At 40.2% G+C, this 20,335-nt stretch overlaps 1 protein-coding gene across 3 annotated transcripts in view; it reads left to right on the forward strand.

Moving 5' to 3' along the window:
* inpp4b (inositol polyphosphate-4-phosphatase type II B) overlaps positions 1-20,335 on the forward strand; it is a 234,838-nt gene that overhangs the window by 37,939 nt on the left and 176,564 nt on the right. For all 3 annotated transcript variants that reach the window (XM_054780107.1, XM_054780106.1, XM_054780108.1), the window contains one exon: positions 6,102-6,218. In XM_054780107.1, coding sequence (XP_054636082.1) covers positions 6,102-6,218 — 117 coding nt within the window. The remainder of the gene's footprint in view (positions 1-6,101; positions 6,219-20,335) is intronic.

Below are 20,335 nucleotides of genomic sequence, written 5' to 3' on the forward strand. Positions count from 1 at the left end.
GCCGGCATAGTAATACACCATGAAGTACATGCTGGTATGAGGTGTGAATGGCTCAGTGCTTTCGTTAGTACCTTGTACTTCCTTGGGGCGCGACATGCAAGCGCTGCACAGGTGAACAAATGGTTGTTTTTGGTGTGAGTTTTTGTGATTTTTAAGAATGTATTTATGACCTACGCTGTCGCCCAACCGTCCTGCACCTTCTCACGTTTTTGGTAAGAAACCTAAGTGCCAGAAAAAGGTAATGATGCTGCAGGAGAAGGTTTGAACTTCTGGATATGTTAAAGGGAAGCAAAACCTTTGTCACCTTAAGTCACCAAAGGGAAAGTACTGTTCATACATAAAGAATAAAGAGAAGGCACTTTTAAAATAAATAAATAAAACACCAAAATATATATCTTTTTTTTCATTTCTTTTTCTGGTCAAATTTTAGATTTATGTTATATACGGTACATCTAACATTATTCCAACTTTTTTTTCTTGTGGAATTTAAAAAAAAATGGTTGTACTCATATTTTTTATCGGTATTATTAGATATTATTTATTGGACCATTTTTTAAATTTGTCTATTTAGACAAAATTATTATTTCAATTTCACATTATTTCAATTTTATTTCAGATTTTATGTTAAAAGTTTAAATATATTTTGTATGTGAAAAATATGATTCAAATTTTGCACTTTCCATTTTTTTTAATAATAATAAATATGTATTTTAAGGTAAAAATATTTTTCTATAATATTATTATTATTTATCTATTCATGATTATATTTAGGATGTATTTATTATATATTATTTGGATTGGCTGACGACCAGTCCAGGGTGTACCTCGCCTCTCGCCTGAAGGCAGCTGGGATAGGCTCCAGCATACCCGCGACCCTAGTGAGGACACTGGTACACAAAATGGATAGATGGATGGATATTACTTGGTGTTATTCTAACTCTTTTCTCATAAAATGTTAAATTTAGTCTCGCAATATTCTTTTTTTTTGTTTTATGCTTTGAAAAAGTGTTTGAATAAATTGTCGTGAGGTTTTGCTGAACTTTGTCGGTGAAAGGTGACATGTTTTGAATCCTAGTGGATGAAGTTGAACAATGATCTTGTATATTTATGTGTCAGTATGGGTGGCCATACGTTGGCTTGGTGTACACAGTGTTCTTACAATGATAAGACACAAGTTAGTCAGCGTATTAGAAGTACTAAAGTGATTTCCGTGGGGTGTTGTGGAGCGTTGTGGCTTTTGGTCTATTTGATGACGGTGTTAAAACTCGTCACTAATCACTGGATGCGAATGTTTGAATATCTCTCACAGCATCCTGGAGGGATTATAAGAATAAATGGAAATGTCGACATAAATGTCAAACTGTGCTGCTGCTGCTGTTGAAATACGATGTCAAACTCTTGAACATCGTCCAAATGTTTTAGCTCTTCAAAGTCAAGCACCATGACTGCTTGTTTTTGCCTGATCTACCTCCTTTTTTATTCACCCTGCAAAATCTAAACTTTATTGGCCAACTCTTTTACATTCACGGGCATGACCAGACTTTCATTGGACTCGTGTGTCAGTCAGTCTGAGCGGGACTCATTAGCACGTTCCAGCCTGTCCTCAAACGCTCCCAAAAGACCGCCAAGGCTGGCGACGCCCAGAGGAGGAAGAGGAAACCTTCAGTGTAAACACAAAGAGCTTTGAATTAGTCAAATAGACCTTAAGTAGCTATAAACAAGCCTCAAATCACTGAAAAAGCCCCTTCCCTTCCCACTTCAGTTTATTTCCGGTACAGATGTGTCTACGCAGGTGCACAATTGTGTTGTGCTTCACACACGCATACATTTAGAACTAATGGGCAAATGGACCCCGTAAGAATCAATGGAAATAGAAATAATTCACTATCTTGCATACAAGCGTACAAAGAAGCTAACCATTGTTTATAGTAAAACGTAACCATAATGAATCACTCAGTTATACAGTAACTTTTCATGACCAAAGGGTAAACATGATTCGTCATTTCATTTTTAAACACTGATTGTCACACAAGTGTAAAAATAAGTTCACCACTGGAAAATGCAACAAGACAAAACATGAACACCGATGACAACGCTTATTTCGCATTACCCCGCGCATCTTCTTTTACGAAAACGACGGGAAATAAACTGTGGTTGCGCTGATCGATCTGCCACTTATCAAAATTGCCCGATTTACGTGAAAAAGCATGATATAGGCCAGGGGTCACCAACGTTTTTCCTTGTGAGAGCTACTTTTACAAAATGAAAATGGCCAAGAGCTACTCATTTTTGGATCATTTATTTTCAGAGCTTATTTTAAACGCAAACAAAGTGAATATGCTTGTTTTACCAGAACATTAACAAAATGCTGGTGTTCACAACTCACATTTTGTATTTCAGAATGCATTTCTTTCTACTGTTCTTTCATTATTAACTGAAAAGCTGAATGAAAAACAGGCTTGCGGGCACCTCATGTGGTCGTGGGGGGCTACCTGGTGCCCGCAGGCACCACGTTGGTGACCCCTGCTATATTTACCGATAAATTTTACCGATATTTACCGATAATGCCTTTCAACGTCGATCGCAAAAGCCGATATTATTGCAACTATTACTATATCGTACTATTGCCGCATGCAGCCTGTTGTGAGTTTCTCCCGCCCACTTACTCTTCCTTCACACTGCACAGGCGTGCTAAACCCAAAACAATCATGTATGCCGTGTGGGACTTACCTGTCGTTTGTGAGAGTGATAGAAATTGTGCACCCTGCAAAACATGCCACGAAAAATATCTCGCCGGTGTAGCATGTTAAAAAGCTTTAATTTAATACTGCATTTGAAGAACAAACACTTGACAAAGTATGGTGAGTTATGGTGAATTTTCGAGGCTCGTGATGTGATCATCAGTCAAACGGCACGTAATGTAGCCAGTGCTGGACACTCACTCGCCCGTATGTGTGTGACAGTCAGAAGCAAATAATCCAAAAAAGAATAAAATTCATCGGTCTATATGACCATCGGTGGAAGACACCGGGTTTGCCGACTGCTCTCCCACTTGGAGCCCTGCTGCATGATACCTGGAAGGACTGCTAGAATGCCATCAAACAATGGACTCTCACATCCAAAGTCTCCTTAAAGAAGGCCTCTCATCCTCTTATAAGTTTCACCGGTGATGTATGTTCTCTTGAAAAAGTGAGTCAAATATGTTTTTGTCTAAATGAAGGTGATTTTATGGTTCCCTTTTTCATATCATATAGCCAATAGGAATTTTTTAAATTTACATTTAATCTTTGTGATCAGTATTGATATCCAATTTCACTCATAGATGATCGGTATCGGAGTCGGCAGCATAAAACCCTGATCGGAGCATCCCTGGTGCTAACGATACCATTCTTAGCTGTACAGTGTTTTATGTATTATTTTAACATTCGTGACTGTCATGCGAATGTGAAAACAAGCGAACCACTGTCTAAAATTAAAAACACTATGTCACTCATATGGTCTTAATTTTCATAATTAAGACAGTAATCCCACTTTGATTTTGATTAATTGGTTCCAGACCCAACCGTGATAAGTGAGTTTCCGTGCAAAGTAGGATTTTTCTTTATTTATAAATAGATTTTTTTTTTGTTGGTAGTTAGAGCAAATAAAACCTGTTTACACCTTCTAAATGCATATTTTAATATCATTAGTAGCCCTCTAGACACAGCAAAGCGGCATATGCTGTAACTGTGTGCGCTTTTACACAGAAATCAGATCATTTTGATGGTGTCTGGTGTGACATGTAAAATACTTGTCACACAGTGACTATCGTTTCCAAAACAACAGAGTGGGAGAACTGTGTCAGGTGATCAGTCCATACGGTTATCTGCCATTTCTTTCACACAGCTCTGATAACATCATTAAAACATTGCTAGGTCGCCTTTGTCTTTCTAATATAATTGGTGTCATTCATGCAGAACATGTAAGGTCATTCTGGATGAAAACCATGTACTGTAATCACTCATTTATCACTTTTAATTGCTTCCAGACTGATAAGTGATAAGTGAATTTCCTCAAAGTAGGATTCCTTATTTATAAATGGAATATTTTTATAGTTAGAGCATAGAAAACCTGTTTACAACCTTCTAATTACAGTTTTTAACATTATTAGAGCCCTCTAGACATTTTACACTCATATTACCCAATATAATAAGAGAAAATAAGACATATAAGACAGAAAAATTAATTGATTAATAAACGATCGCTGTTTTGTGGTTCACCAACAGGATGAGAAATTCTTTGGTTCAAACAGCCACTGTTCTGCTGAATAAGTGTTTGTAATGTTGTTGTATTTATTGTTTTTGTCTTTAATTTTGTATTTACTGCTGGTTTGTTGTCAGCGTGTGATACTGCTGGCTGTAGAACAAATTGCCCCTTGTGGATAATAAAGTTTACCTTGACTATTGCCTGTTATTCCATCTGGAAGTTTTACGTTTTTGGTTGCTTTTTGTGTCCTTCCTCCCCACTCAGTTTCAAACCTTGAATAGATTACCATTATGTTTAGAATAAATAAAGTGGAGACTAGTTAGCTTGGTGTACAGCATTGCTATGTGTAAAGTGGTGTCCATGTCTTGTGTCACTTCAAAGATGCCGTAGTCTTTGCACAAGCGGTGCACAATGTGATGTTTTTTTTTAATGCGATGCGCAAACCCGCATTACGTTTGAGATACTACAACAACAAGGAACTTTCCCAACGGTGAGTTATTATGCCTTATTATTCCTGATCATGTCTACTATACTGTATGAGGTAATACAAGCATAAAGATATATGGAGGGGTGTTGTTTCATGTTTATAAGTCTCTGATAATGTCAAAAAACAAGTTTTCTGTGTTTTCTATTTACAAAAATATTCCATTTATCATTATTGAATCCTACTTTGGGGAAATGCACTTACGGCAGTCGAGTGTGGAACCAATTAACCGCGGTAAACGAGGGATGACTGTAGACTCACCCATGTTAGCATTGGGAGATGTTGTTGTTGTTGGTGGTGTTCTTTTTTACTTTCTGTTCTGTACAGTACTTGTTGAGATGGCAATTGTCTCATCAGTGTTACATTACTGACACCTAGTGACCAGTGTAGAATACCACATATCATCAGGTGTCTTTCAATGCGTCTTCTGAATGCCTTATGTTTGTATTTTAGTTCAGTTAGCCATTTTTATGCTTCAAAATGCTTAATTCAGGCAAAAAATATGTACAATTTGCTCAAATATGTAGATTTTTTTTTTAGAAATACTCGTACTCGTACTCAACCCTGAAACAGCAATTATTTATTAATTCATATATTTTTGAAAAACCATGATAAAGTGAAGCCGTGAAATTGGAAGCGCAAAGTGGTGAGGGGTTACTGTAAAATGCAAAAACAACAAAACAATACCTTTAATGACGTGTAAGTCTGCCTATTTCACATTAACTTTCTGGGTATTTATTTCTTATGTTCATCCTTCTTCTCTAACAAAAGCTGTTGGAAAAATTCCAAATGGAAAAAATTGTTTTTTTTTGCCAAAAATCTGCAACTTTACGGGTTCACAAATGCTGAATTGCAAATAAGCAGGGATGCACTGTATACCGTCCTTATTTCATCACAACGACCGCCTCAAAGTCTCTCTCAACAGGTGTTTTTTTTCTTCCAAAATTGGCACTGCAGTGCTTTTCTAGTTTAAAGCCAAACATTTTATATCGTTATGAACGCAGAGGGGTCATAAACAAGCTCTGTGGTTGGACAGGTGATCGCCGGGAGTTTTTACGGGAGAGCGTTGGCCCTGTGGTGTTTTAAAGACGCAGGATGCTGGGAGATGTGGATGTTTTCTTCCAATTTCCCTGGCAACATTTGTTTCCCTGCAGTCTCACTTCGGAGACTGTGCCAGTGTCCGGGGAGGCCCACTGGGGACGGCTCTATCTGTCCTGTTGCAGCAACAGACAGCAGGAGGACGACAGACGTCCATCGTCCTGTCCTACCGTCTCCCTTTTGGCGTCCTGCCTCTTCATTAGCATTTGTCGTAGCATGGGGGTACTCTGGGTGTACTGCAGCTCACCCATTTCTCGCACTCTTTTTCTGACAGGCAAGCAAAGACCCGTGCTTTCTAACGGGGGTGACCTTCCCCTCTGACTGTCCCGCCGCCCCGGAGACGCTCGTCAAGCTGACCGTGTATGATGCCAGAGACAAGAGCCAGGAAGCTGTGAGTAAACTTGTTGTCTTGTAGGTTGAATTGTTGACAAAATTTAACAAAACGATGGCGAGTTTGTCAGTTCCACTTCAAGTTAGAGCACTGGTTCTCAACTGCTTTGGCTGCGGGACCCTCCATCACCCTCAATGGCGAGCGGTGACCCAAATTGCAGAATTTTTTTTGACAGCAAACTTTTCAAATACCTTATAGTTAAAGGGACTGTCTTGGTTTTGCAGCCGTCTAGGCAAACACCTTGTGGCGTCGTAGCAAGTGAAGAGCACAGACAAGAGCATAAGGTGCATTCGGTGCATTCCATGTTTGTCCATCCAAATGCTAGCACACTACTTCCTGTTGTATGTAGAATGGTGAACCAGGGTCACCCCGATCCACATTGGGGCGCCTAGCAGAATTTATTGACGCTATCATGAACAGGGGCGCCATCAGGATTATTCTGAGCCCCCTGACAAGAGTCACATTGGGCTCCCTCTAAGTACCTGTGGTCACCACATCTCAGGACCTAACTGACTAGGGGTGTCACAAGATTAATACGCTCGTCTCTCGTGGGCGCTAGGCCTGGGACGATAATAAATAAATGAATTCATCACACAATAAATGAAAATAAACTTGGTCATTTTGCTGGCTTTAATATATTGTCATGTGCACCTTGGTGCGTTTGTTTCTTGGAACCTAGGTTCCCAGAGTGGGGTACGCGTACCCCCAGGGTTACGGCAATTGTAATGGGGGTACGTGAATAAGAATGAAAAACAATTAGCGCCTAACACTCACAATTACGAGTGCGCCTGAACGCCTCACGGGGCAAGGAGAACGGAGCAGAAAGGAGACACAGCATGAAGTTGGTAATTGCTCTGTGTGCATTATATGACCAAATAAGTACGTAAGTTTGATGACCCTAAACCTTTTTTTTACCTTAAGAGAGTTTCATCTTAAACATTTGATTTATATTGGTGTTCCAATCCCCGCACGGCTCAGTGGTGAAAACCAAGTCCCTGTGAGGCTCTATTGTTGTCTGTATGTATTACTATGCTTTATCATGCTTTATCATGATTGTTAAACTTTCCCCTTCAATTTGGTTTTAAATTAATATGCAGATTTAAATCATACCCATCGTAAATGGACAAAAAAAGTAATGCTCAAATTCAACCCATTCAAACAGAAGAATGTAGACTGGAATAAAAGATATGTGGGATGATTACTTATCTATTTATCAGTAACTTAAAATGTGACCGTGCAAAATAACAGTTTTGACCCGGAATTACTATAAAATGAATTAATTATGTTCTTCTTTTTTTTTTTTTTTCACCCCTGTCCTGTCCAGCCTTTAAAGCAGATAGAATTGTAGATCTAAATGCCCTCAAGTGCTCAACAGATTTACTCTGCCAGGGAGAAGTGTGATATACACTTCCCCTGTTATACAAAATTTAATTGACTTTGATGCTTGTTATAAAGCAAATTTGGAGCGACCTGACCGGAGCAGGAGGGGACAGAGAAGAAGAGAAAAGAAAACGGGGGCGTGCGGGGATAAGAGGAGGACAAAAAAAAAAAGAGAGACAAGCGACAAGGACAACAGCAGCAACAACAACAATTGTGACAACAAGAACAGAACAACAGAAACATACAGAACGACATCAGCAAATAAATGTCTGTGACAACTATAAAGACGAACAAGGACAGAAGGACAAAGGACAAAACAATATCAACAACCACAATGACAACGCTGTCAAGGACAATCACACATAATAGCAGTCATGAAATGATGAACTATGATAGTGATCACAATGACAATACTGCATTGAAACAGTCACACATAATAGCAGTCATGAGATGATGAACTATGATAGTGATCACAATGACAATACTGCAACGCTTCATAACTTTAATCACACGCTCTGTCCAGGTTGTATCATACAATTCTTAGCCTTCCTCTATCCTCTTCCTCTTCTTCCTTTACCTGTTGGTCCCATTAGCAGTGTCACAGTGCCCTCTACTGGTCAAGCATGTAGCGGTATAAACATGGAGTTCCAAAAGGCAAAATACATGAAAATATAGACCAGTCAGCTTGCGTTCATATCTCCGAATGTTCGCATGTCGGATGTTCGTAAGTTGGGGACTTAGTGTACATCGTATCAAAAGCAATAAACTTTAATTTATCAGTATTTAGCATTGTATTTGGAATGTCAAGAGCTTTTAAATAAAATAAATTAAACAACACAATACATTTAACAAAAAAAGACTCCAAAGAAAATAAAATGGACTCTCAGTTGGTTTTAGCAAAAATTGCATTTAAATAAAAATCACAATCATAACCAAAAACAATAAAAAAAAAATAGACTGTCTCTGTCTCTATTAAGAAAACAAACACTCCAATAAAAAGTACACACAACAATAAAAAAAATAAATAAAAGGGAGTATCAAGTCTCTGTAAAGAAAATTGCACTAGAATAAATAATGAATATTGGGTATTATTTCTTAACAGGAAGGCTTAACAAGTAGCAAACGACACTGACTGAGTGTGCGCCATTTTGTGCTGTTTTGGTTATATTTACTTTGCGCACCAAACGCCTCAGTAAGCGTTGACTGTCGGGACGAAGACTCTGCTGCACCTCCAGCAGTAGTTTTTTTTTTCCACAGTTGGGCACCCTGTTCATTCTGTTTAAATAGTTAGTATAAATAGTTAATCACACTTAAGGCTGCCCTCAGAGGGCTGCTTGTAACTGTCAGTATATATGAATAGAAATGTATAATCGCCTCATGATGTTATTACACAGTTGCCCATGCATTCAATGATCATTTTTACTAACAATTTGATGGATAACTTGTTTTTTACATGAGATGTTAAGGTGACAAGCTGATATTGAAGTGTTTATTTTTGATGAAACAAATTATTCAATCATTTATGGCATTCATTCATGACAGCGATGCACATCCTTTGTGCATTTGCAGAGAATGCGCCCCCTGATACAAAATGGGCCCCTACCCATGGATTGTGGGGCCCTACGCGCCGTGGTGGTGAACGTGTTTTTTTCATTGTTTTTTGTTCATTAAAAATTAATGTTATTATTTAAAAATTGGTCAAATATTGCCACTGCATTTCTTTTTTTATATTAGCTTTGCTCCTACTTAGCCCTTTTTATGGTGCTCGACGTAATGAACACCTGTATTTCACAATCTGCACATTTTGCCTTCTTGTCGGAGTCGGCGTCTCCATCTTTCCCTCCCTGACAGCCCAACACCTCCTCCTGCTCCTTACAAGCATCAGCATATTCATGAGCTATTTAGCACTGACCATTTATAGAGTAGTGGCATGACACCGAGGTGGAGCTCTTGTGTGCACAAGTCACTGCAAGAGGGATTTACAATAAGGAGACACTCGTGCATATTTTTTTTGCTTACGTAGATTCTGACGTTTGTGAGCACACAGTTTTGGGAACGAATCCACGCACCCTTTTATAAATGAGGCCCCTGGTGATGTTCTCAGCAGTCTTCACCACTCCCCGAAGGCTCCATCGCAGTGGAGCTGCCATACCACACGCTGATGCAGCCGGTCAAGATGCTCTGTCCGTCGATAAGACGTGTGCACTACTTTGTCTGCCTGTCATTGTCAAAGCCGACTCAGACACTAGTTTATGAAAGAATGTAGATCAACATTCACAGTCGCTGTTTTGTGCTTGTGTGCAAGCGGAGCACGCCGTAAACCCTCCTCTCTCCTTCCTCGCCCAAGTTAGCTTTCAAAACCAGAGCACAATAGCATATTCTTGGGTGACATTGAATATTCATGCGCAACAACACCCATGTGAGCTCGGCACTGTATCAGCCCTACCTTCCTTCCTGCGTGTACATCTTATTCCGGCGCTGCAAGTCCCCACCGGAGGCTTGACTGCATTTTGTAGCAGGCTAATAAATGTGGAGACGTTTTAGTGAATTGGGGCTAACAAGAAAAAAATGCTCATTTCTCTCAGGTTCGCGCTAGAAGGTTGAACTTCAGGCGGAAAATGCAAAGTCAATTTTGTTTACAATGTGGCAAATCTAAACTTAAGTTAGCTCGAGGGAACTTTTCAAGATTCAAGATTCAAGAGAGTTTTATTGTCATGTGCATGGTAAAACAGCAGTTATACCATGCAATGAAAATCTTATTCTGTTCATTCTCCCAAGGAAAAGAAAGAAAAACACAAGAAAGAATAAGAACATAAGAAACATAAACACATATACATAAATACCAAGAAATTAAGCAACAACAGAAGAGACATTAATGCAAGTAAATAATACAAATAAATAAATAAATAAATAAAGTGCTATGAGTGTGTGTTGCGTGTGGCGTGTCTGAGTGCTTCATTGAGAAGCCTGATGGCCTGTGGGTAAAAGCTGTTTGCCAGCCTTGTGGTCCTGGACTTCAAACTCCTGTAGCGTCTGCCTGATGGTAGGAGTGTGAATAATGAGTGTTGTGGATGTGTGCTGTCCTTGATGAGGTTGTGTGTTCTGCGTAGGACTCTAGATTTATAAATGTCTTGCAGTGAGGGGAGGGCTGCCCCAACAATGTTCTGTGAGGTCTTGATCACCCGCTGGAGTGCCTTCCTATCACGTGTTGTACAGTTACCGTACCAAACAGTGATGGAGGCGGTAAGGACACTTTCGATGGTGCATCTGTAGAAGCAACTCAGGATTGTGGTGGACATGCCAAATTTCCTCAGTCTTCTCAGGAAGTACAGTCTCCTTTGGGACTTCTTCAGAATTTGTTGGGTGTTGTGAGACCAGGTGAGGTCCTCGCTGATGTGTGTGCCAAGGAACTTGAAGGTTTTCACCCTCTCCACCTCAGTCTCACCAATAAACAGGGGTCTATGTGGCTCCTTTTCCCTTGTTCTTGGGTCGATGATCATCTCTTTAGTCTTATCTGTATTGAGAAGGAGATTGTTATCACGACACCAAGCTATGAGGTCCGCCACCTCTCTTCTGTATGATGTTTCAACACCACCAGTGATCAGTCCGATGACTGTAGTGTCATCCGCAAATTTAATGATGCTGGTGTTGTTCTGGGAGGCCACGCAATCGTAGGTGAAGAGCGTGTAGAGGAGTGGACTCAGCACACACCCCTGTGGGGTCCCAGTGCTCACAATTCTTGAGCTGGATGTGCGGTTGTGGACTCTGACTGACTGGGGCCTGCCTGTGAGAAAGTTAAACACCCAGTTACAGAGGGAGGGAGACAGGCCAAGTGTGAGGAGCTTATTTGTGAGTTTGTGGGGGCTGACTGTATTAAAAGCGGAGCTATAGTCTATAAATAGCATTCTGACGTATGTGTCCTGGCCCTGTAGGTGAGAAAGGGCTGTGTGGATGGCAGTGTTGACTGCATCATCCGTGGACCGGTTCTGGCGATATGCAAACTGTAGAGGGTCCACAGTTGCCGCCGGGATGCTCTTTTTGATGTGGGTCATGACTATCCTTTCAAAGCACTTCATAACAATAGGAGTGAGTGCTATAGGGCGATAGTCATTCAAGCAGGTCACGTTGCTCTTCTTGGGTACGGGCACTATGGTGGTGGACTTAAAGCAGGTCGGTACAGATGCTTGTGCAAGCGACAGGTTAAATATGTCAGCAAGCACATCAGCTAGCTCTGATGAGCAAACCCGAAGTGCACGTCCTGAGATGTTGTCTGGGCCTGCTGCTTTTCGTGGGTTTGTTTTGTTTAGAACCCTGCGCACATCAGCTGATGTCACCATGAGAGGTGCGTCCTGTGTGCTCCCCAGGTTCAGCCACCCTCTCTGCTCATCAGAAGTTTGGGTGTCAAAGCGGGCATAGAACTCGTTCAGCTCATCTGGAAGTGTGGTTTGGCTGGACGTGGCTACGCTACTCTGCTGTCGATAGTCTGTGATGTGCTGGAGCCCCGCCCACATGCGCCGAGGGTCTGAGGTGGAATAGTAGCCCTCCAGCTTCTGTCTGTACTGTCTTTTGGCCTCTCGTATGGACCTCCTCAGGTCATATCTGGCCTTTTTGTAGTCATCAGCGGTGCCCATGACAAATGCAGTCGAACGAGCACGTAGCTTAGCCCTTACATCACAGTTCATCCACTGTTTTTGGTTAGGGTATTTTCTGTAATACTTGGTGGTGGTAACAGTCTCTATACATGTGCTAATGTAGCCAGTAACAGCAGAAGCATATTCATCCAAATCAACAGTACAATCTTCCCTCCCCGCTGCAGTTTTAAACACATCCCAGTTTGTGCAGCCAAAGCAGTCCTGAAGTACTTGATCAGTTTCTTTGGGGGCAGCTTTTAAAGTTGAGAGAGGCCACAAAATTGGAGCAAAAACGGTAATTGGGACATACATGGTTTTCATTCAGCAGTGACGATATCAACAACTAAGATGACCTTTTGTATCTTTTTTTGTTCTGTATAAACACATTGACATGTAAAAGAGGGACAAAGTCCACCTGACAGTTTTTCTGCGGTCACATCAGAGCCGGATATGCTGTAACTGTGCGCTTTTACACAGAAATCAGATCATTTCGGTGTCTGGTGTGATGTATAAAATACTTGTCAGACAGTGACAATTGCTTCCAACAAAACGGAGTGGGAGAACTGAGTGTTGAGTGTTTAATCCATACTCCTGTCCCAGTTTTCTGCTATTTTCTTTCACACAGCCCCGAAAACATTGCTCGGTCACCTTTATCTTTCTATTCAAATTAGTGTCATTCATGCAAAACATGTAAGGTGATTTTTGATGAAAACCATGGACACTAATCGCTCCTTCATCACTGTTAATTGTTCATTTGAATCACGGCCAAGTGATTTTCTGTGAAGTAGGATTCCTTATTTAAAAATGGAATGTTTTCATAGTTAAAACATATAAAACTTGTTTACAACCTTCTAAATACAGCTTTTAACATTATTAGAGCCCTCTAGACATAAAATAACACCCTATAGTAGACACAAAAACAGCATATAAGCAATTTAAGACATAAATAAGACCTGTGTTCATGTGTGTTGCTATAAATGTGTTCTGGTGCTAAGGGAGCTAAGTGGGGGGCAGACAGGAAGTGCTGAGAAGGGTTGAGAATTGGGTTTGTTAGGCTGTGTTAGGATTATTGTGCCTGTTGTGAGGTAATTCAAACCTGCAATAAGCCAAACATTACAGTAGCATTACTGACAGCTAGTGATCAGTGTAGAATACTACATATCTTTGAACACATTCTGAATGCCTTATATACGTATTTTAGTTCATTTAGCCATTTTTATGCTTGAAAATGCTCAATTTAAACCAAAAATATGTTACATTTGCATAAATGTGCATCCTTTTTCACCTTAGTCAACCACGAAACATGATTTATTAATTAACATATTATTGAAAAGCCATGATAGAATTCAAAGCGCAAAGTGTGTGTACACCAGAGGCAGGAGGAAATCAGTGTTTTGCAAGTCTCAAGTAAGTCAAGATTTTAATCTCAAGCCTCAAATTCAAATCTCAAGCCAAGACGAGATCGGTTGAGTTAAGTCTGAAGTCATAGGCTTAAAATTTTGGAATCGTTATAAGTCATAAATACTGTTTAATGTCTCCCAAATAAAATACCATTTTACCAATGTACCAGTTTATTACATTTGACAAATACAATGACTGCATTTTTAATTATTTTATTTTTTTAAATAAAATAAGACCAGTGGGACAAGACTTAGTCACAGAAAAAGAGTTCCAACATCGCATTCAGGATTCAGTCAGTGCACAGAAATGTAATCCACACATTCTTAAATCTGATTGGACGTTAATAGATGCATTCAATGAGGCAATTCAAAGGGAAAATATGTTGCCTTGCTGGGAATTATACATAATAACAGTCACGTTAGTTGAATGAATTAAATGGGGACACATTTTACTCAACACATTCATTGAAAAGTATTTTCACGTCGTCAGGCTAAAGTTCGTGTGAGGTCCTTAATCATTGATGTCGAGGTGCAAGTCTTTGATCATATTGTCAAGTCATCAAAATTGTGACTCGAGTCCACATCTCTGGTGTATACAGTATGTCCACATAACATTGTTTGTCAGAGAATGAACCTTTTATGAAAACGCAAGAAAAATAGCTCAGCATTGAGACAAATTTAGTACCCAAAATATCATCACTTTACATTGCATGTGTATATTTGACGTTTAAAATGTTTGACTTATGTGTAAATACAGTATGTCCAATTAGTATTTTTTGTTGATGAGAGACTAAAATAACTTTTACTTCTAAGTAACTTAGGAAAATGCCACACAGACTTTGAGACCAATTTTGCACCCAAGATGAAAAATTTGATAGACACATATTATATGTTGATTGATGGAGATACTGTACCTTGTATATGTAAAAATATGCTAACCAATCAAACATTTTATTTTTGGTCATTTCGTAGGAAAACGCAGTATCACAGCCTATGAAAAAGTCACTAAGTGGACATACTGTACATGCCATCCATCCATCTTTCCATCATCCATCACGCTTATCTGTGGTGGGGTCACAGGGCAGCAGCCTAAGCAGGGAAGCCCAGACTTCTACTAGCCCAGACCCTGGCTACCCCAGCTTCTCCCGGTAGATCCCGAGGCGTTCCCAGGCCAGTTGAGAGACGCAGTCTCTCCAACATGTCCTGGGCCTTCCCCGAGGCCTCCTACCGGTCGGACGTGCCCTGAACACCTCCCCAGGAAGGCGTCCGGGAGGCATCCTGGAGGTGCTGATTCTCACATACATGCGTTTCATCAATATTGTGAAAAGTACATTAGAGCTGCGAACACCTCACACATCACCTGGTTCCCTCCCAGCCGGCCGGATGGATTTATTCAGTATTTTTTAAAGCGTATTAGCGCTGTCATTTTTGAAATAATCCCTATATTTCACGCCGCCGCTCACGCCTGCTCTTCTGAGTGCTATTTCTCTTTGGCTGCTGTCACTCTTGTCAAGAGGATCATTGATGAAGAACGCAGTGTTTCAATCAAGTATGTGCTCTCGGAGCTGGAGGGCTGAACTCCGACAGCCTTACAGGTGCCAGGGAAGCTCTCAAACAGCTCTTGACGCTTTGCTCTGCTTTCAAAGAGGCAAAGCCTGAGTGATGAGCTGGATCACGGCTTCTCGGAGCCCACCACCCCCCGCCCCCACCCCGTCATTCGTCCCCGCCCCCTCTTAAAGAGGAGAGAAAAAAAGAATCACTTCAAATGTTCCCTCAGTAGAGTTTTTGTTGGCTGCCTTTAAATACTTGTGAGTCTTTTAAGGCTGCTCTGGCTTTTAGATTGTTCAGTACTGCTTGGTTGGGCGCAGCGAGTCTGTCTGGGCCTTATTAGAGTCTTTTAGTGCCACAATCCTTGGCCTCCAGCTGACAAACAGGCAAGGCTCACTCATTTGAATGCTTGTGGAGTTATTTGCAACGCGACGCGTGTCCTGCGTCAGCTTGCAGGAGTTAAGATTTGGTGATTCACAGATCAAAACTTGTGCGATGGAATAGCATCCGCTACTGCCTCAAACATTCTACCTTCAATTTGATTGAAGTTTGTTTATTTCAGGTTCTATGGCTATCATCACACATTTCCTATTTGCCATCACTGAAACCCCTGTGTTGTGGCATTATAAAAAAACACACAAAAAAGGCAAAGAAAAAGCAAAAACACACTTGTAGAGTTCAGCCCTTAGATCACGGGTGTCCAAAGTCCGGCCCCAAAATGTTTTTACCTTTGAATACTGATTTGGAGTGCATGACAAAGTGTAAAAGAACATGGTCCACATTGTGATGTATGAACAAGTACATTGCACAAAATAGAACCAATGTTGTAATAGCAGCAGAGAAAACTACTCTGCCAAATAACTTTTTTACAGTGGTTTACTTTGGTACCTCTGAAGGTTGGAGAGCCACATACAGCTGACTGCTGATTGGTCGAGGCTAGCTAGTGACATGGCTGTGGCTGTAGAACTGCATGGATTTACCGGTACCGACCCAAACTGTACCACTTGTCAATCATACAGCATATAGCCCAGTTTCCACCAAGTGGTACAGTTCGCTACAGTTCCGTATGCATGTTACCGTCACATTGTTAAGGGTCTCCATTGTCCAAAATGTCAGACTTTTTAGTTTTGGTTAAGGTGGTACACTTTGGTACACTTGTAAAGGGTGAGGCTAGATACTAGTTTGTGACCATGGTATGATTTGGGTCAGTTCAGTACACATTCCATTGCATTTCCCTAGAGAAAAGAACAGGAAACACATTTTCTAGTACCTGTCTTACCAATTTGGAGATACTGTTGTTATCATTGTTGTTACGTGTCAGTTAAGTTCAGGTCTTTCAGTCTCATGTTGGAGGTAACTTCAGGTTAAAAGTGAGCGGGATTGTTTGTAAGTCATGTTGTTTGTCTGAAGAGGCTGTCTGAAGGCACCTTGCTAATGACAGACCTGTGGCTTCTTGTCAGCAAGAACCTATTAGCTGGGAGTGTCTGGATGACTGAGGGGAGGGCTCTAATTGTGATCTCATTTACCTTGCATCTGTGTGAGGTCTATGCAGTATCAACTTTGCATCCTTCTTCTAGGTTTGCAGCAATGTGCACTGGAATGTGACCAACAATAGACCTATGCCATAAAATATCAAATACAAGACAAGATTGTGAAGATTTAATAGTGTGTACTACAATGACACATTGGCTAATTGGCGACTCTATGGTATGAACGTGAGTGTGAAAGGTTGTTTGTCCATATGTGCCATGCGACTGGATGGTGACTAGTCTAGGGTAGTACCCTGTCTCTCGCCCAAATCAGCTGGGATAGACTCCAGCGACCCTAGTGAGGACAAAATGAATGAATGAATGAAAGTTCTAGCTTGATCGTTTACACCAGGGGTGTCCAAACTTATTCCATGAGGGCCGTATACTGAAAAACTGAAAAGGATTTGGGGGCCATTCTGATATTAGGGGGTTAAACCATACCGTGTAGATATGCTAAGACGTTATATGCAGTAAACCTCGGTTTTTGTACGTATGATTTTGTATGATTCGGTTTTCGTTTAAAATTTTCACCCAAATTTTGCTCCGTTTTTTGTACAATATTGCACTCAACAAACTAGTCTGTTGCTGTATCGTTCCACAAAGCACCCTGCAGCTTCCGTGCATTTTTTTTACTTTTTTATTTTTTTACTTTTCTTGTTTAATTGTATTTTAAGAATGTCCATCCGGCCAATAAAAAACAAGCTGCATGCCGCGAATGGCCCCCGGCCACACTTTGGACACCTCTGATTTACACACTTCAACAATTACGCTGGTTGATACAAATAGGAAGCACGATTAGAATTTATTATATTCATGAGCGGGCGTCGACATAAGCAAAATTGAATTCGGAACTAGCCCTTGCTTGCACATTTACGTGTGACTTTAACCAGACACACGAGGACAATGGACGACAACAAAGGATTTTCATTAAAGGCACAGTTTCATTCAATTCCAGCGAATCTTTGGTTAATGTATGTGCATATGCATGATTATTTCATACATATTTCATCTACTGTATATATTTCCAATATCATTTTGTTTCAATTATTTTAATTACCACTAGATGGAGCCCATGTACTACCAGTGGTACATGTACCACAGCTTGAAAATCCCTATTTTACATCTTTTGACTATTTTTGAGCAGTGTAAATTTGATTTTAAGTATTTTTTTCACTTTTTACAGTAAAAAAATGAAGATAATCTGAGACACTGGTTGACTTTCAAGCCTTCTAATTCATAAACAATTTCTCCCATTGAAAAGAATTGAGTAATATTTATGTTTCTAACGCTATGTTCACACTGCAGGTCAATTCAGATTTTTGTGCTCTTATGTGACCTGTATCTGATGTTTTCATGTCAGTGTGAACAGCACAATTCAGATTTTTTCAAATGCGACTCATCGCCTCATTCGTATACGGATATAAATGAATGCGACGCGGTCAGTCCGACCTGTATGTCATCAAAAGAAGTGTAACGCTGTGCTTATCGAGACTTTGATTAGAGGTACTCACCGATGTAGGCAAAAGCTCTTGTCATCCGAAAATTATTTCTAAAAAGTGTCAATGAAGCAGCTCACGGTTCCTGCTACCCACACGCTTCTTGGAACAGACATTGCCGTAATATGGAACGACAAGTTCTATGTAGTATTCTGGTCACTAGGAGTCAGTAATGTTACATTGATTGGACATGACGTTATATTAAATTACCTTAACACTGCATGGAGTCAGCCATGGCATGTCCGACATGACGTAGTGAAAACAAGTTTTCCTCCCTTTTCGTGTGGAAGTGGTACATTTTTGGACTTGTTGCGTTTTTCCTTCTTCCCTACTCCATTTAAAACTTTTTCTTAAGTTTAGAATCAATAAATTGGAGGCTGACTAGTTAGCTCGGTAGCTTGCTATATGCTATGAGCAGCAGCCATCTCGTGTCGCTGCAGTGATCCCATTCGCCTGCACAGTGTTGCGCAATGTGGCGTAAGCAAAGAATAATAGTAGTATAAAAGTGACTATAGGGGTGTTATTTCATGTGTACAGTGCTCTAATAATGGTAAAAAAACATATTTACAAAGTCATAAACAGGTTTTCCATGCTCTAACTACAAAAATATTCCATTTATTAATATTGAATCCTACTTTGCAGAAATTCATCGAATAGTCGGGTCTGGAACCAATGAATTGCAATAAACAAGGGATTGCTGTATAGCTGTGTTTTCTTTATTTCTAAATAAGAGTGCATATGTGTTAAATTAAGGTTTATGTATACCATATTTCTTCAAAGAGTCATCTTTACTCATAACTAATTGACACAATGCCTCAGCTGGCGCACCATCCACTTACATAAATACATTGGTATTTATTCATTAATTTCTTCCAAAAGGCCAGACTAAAGCCAAAACTTACAAAAACGGAAGCAATTTTCCCCATAGGAAATAATATAAATCCAATTAATCTGTTCCAGACACCCGACTATTGACAAAAAATACATTTTATAAAGAATAATTATAGTTTTACATGCAGAAAACAATGTAAAATAATTCTAAATGACAAGTGAAATGGACAAATGAACATTGAATATGACTTTTACGACTTTTAAGACTATTCTTGGCGAAGACGGTGAGGAGTGGTTATTTAGCAGTCGCACTCAATAAAAGATGCACAGACGGGTGCCTTGGGACCCTTGTTTGGCCACTTTGTTGTATGGAATGATACAGTGCACGGAACATGGCCTGGTTTGTTACACACATTATCGTAGAAAAACCAAGAAAGTGTACAAACATTTTTGGCGAAAACCGAATCATAGAAAAACCGGGGCATTTGAAAACCTAGGGTTGTAATTTCTCAAATAAATACATCCTTTTGTACCACCGCATTATACCGCCATATGTCGTGATGTTTAGCACTTATTCACTGGCATCTGTAAAGCCGAAGTTCAAAGCAAAAATGCTGCATTCAAAAATCACAAATCAGTTAGCAATTGGAAAACCGCAATGACAACGTGATTTTTGCCCACTATACCTGTAATGTATATGTATGAGAAATCCTGTATGTAAAATTCAAAAGACTTGCTTTCAAAGACATGTAATACTTTGACACGCATTGCTAAAATAGAAAGTCAGTGTTAAAACTAACAGATGCAACTCTTCAGATGCTTCTTCCCCTCATTCGCTTTGCTTATTTGGGGAGTAGCAGACACACAGCAAACGTCTTCAGCGAGTCCGTTTGATCGGCGCCGCCTGCTCGTCAGCGGAGTTGTGGCTTCCAATTATAAATTGCTGAAGTATGGAAACAGCGGCATCAGTTAATCCTGCCCTGTCAATAACCGTGACGCTGTAAAGGGCGGGCAATGGGACGCTTTTTGGCACCGGCGGCTCCGCTCTCTCTTAGTTGGATGAGTGAGTATCAGGGAATGTTCTGTAAGCCTCCTCCCACCCCCGAACGATATATAGAAGAGAGGTTTATTGGCAACAGAAGTGGGATGCAGTAATGAACAGACACATTCCCATCACCTCCCAGACACTGAGTTTTATATGTGTATAGTAGATTTATAAATATAAATATACCGTATATACAGTCTTCCCTTGTTTATCACGGTTAATTGGTTCCAGACTCAACCGCGCTAAGTGAATTTCCG

The sequence above is a fragment of the Dunckerocampus dactyliophorus genome, chromosome 6, assembly GCF_027744805.1.
Source record: "Dunckerocampus dactyliophorus isolate RoL2022-P2 chromosome 6, RoL_Ddac_1.1, whole genome shotgun sequence".
In the NCBI taxonomy this organism is placed as follows: Eukaryota; Metazoa; Chordata; class Actinopteri; order Syngnathiformes; family Syngnathidae; genus Dunckerocampus; species Dunckerocampus dactyliophorus.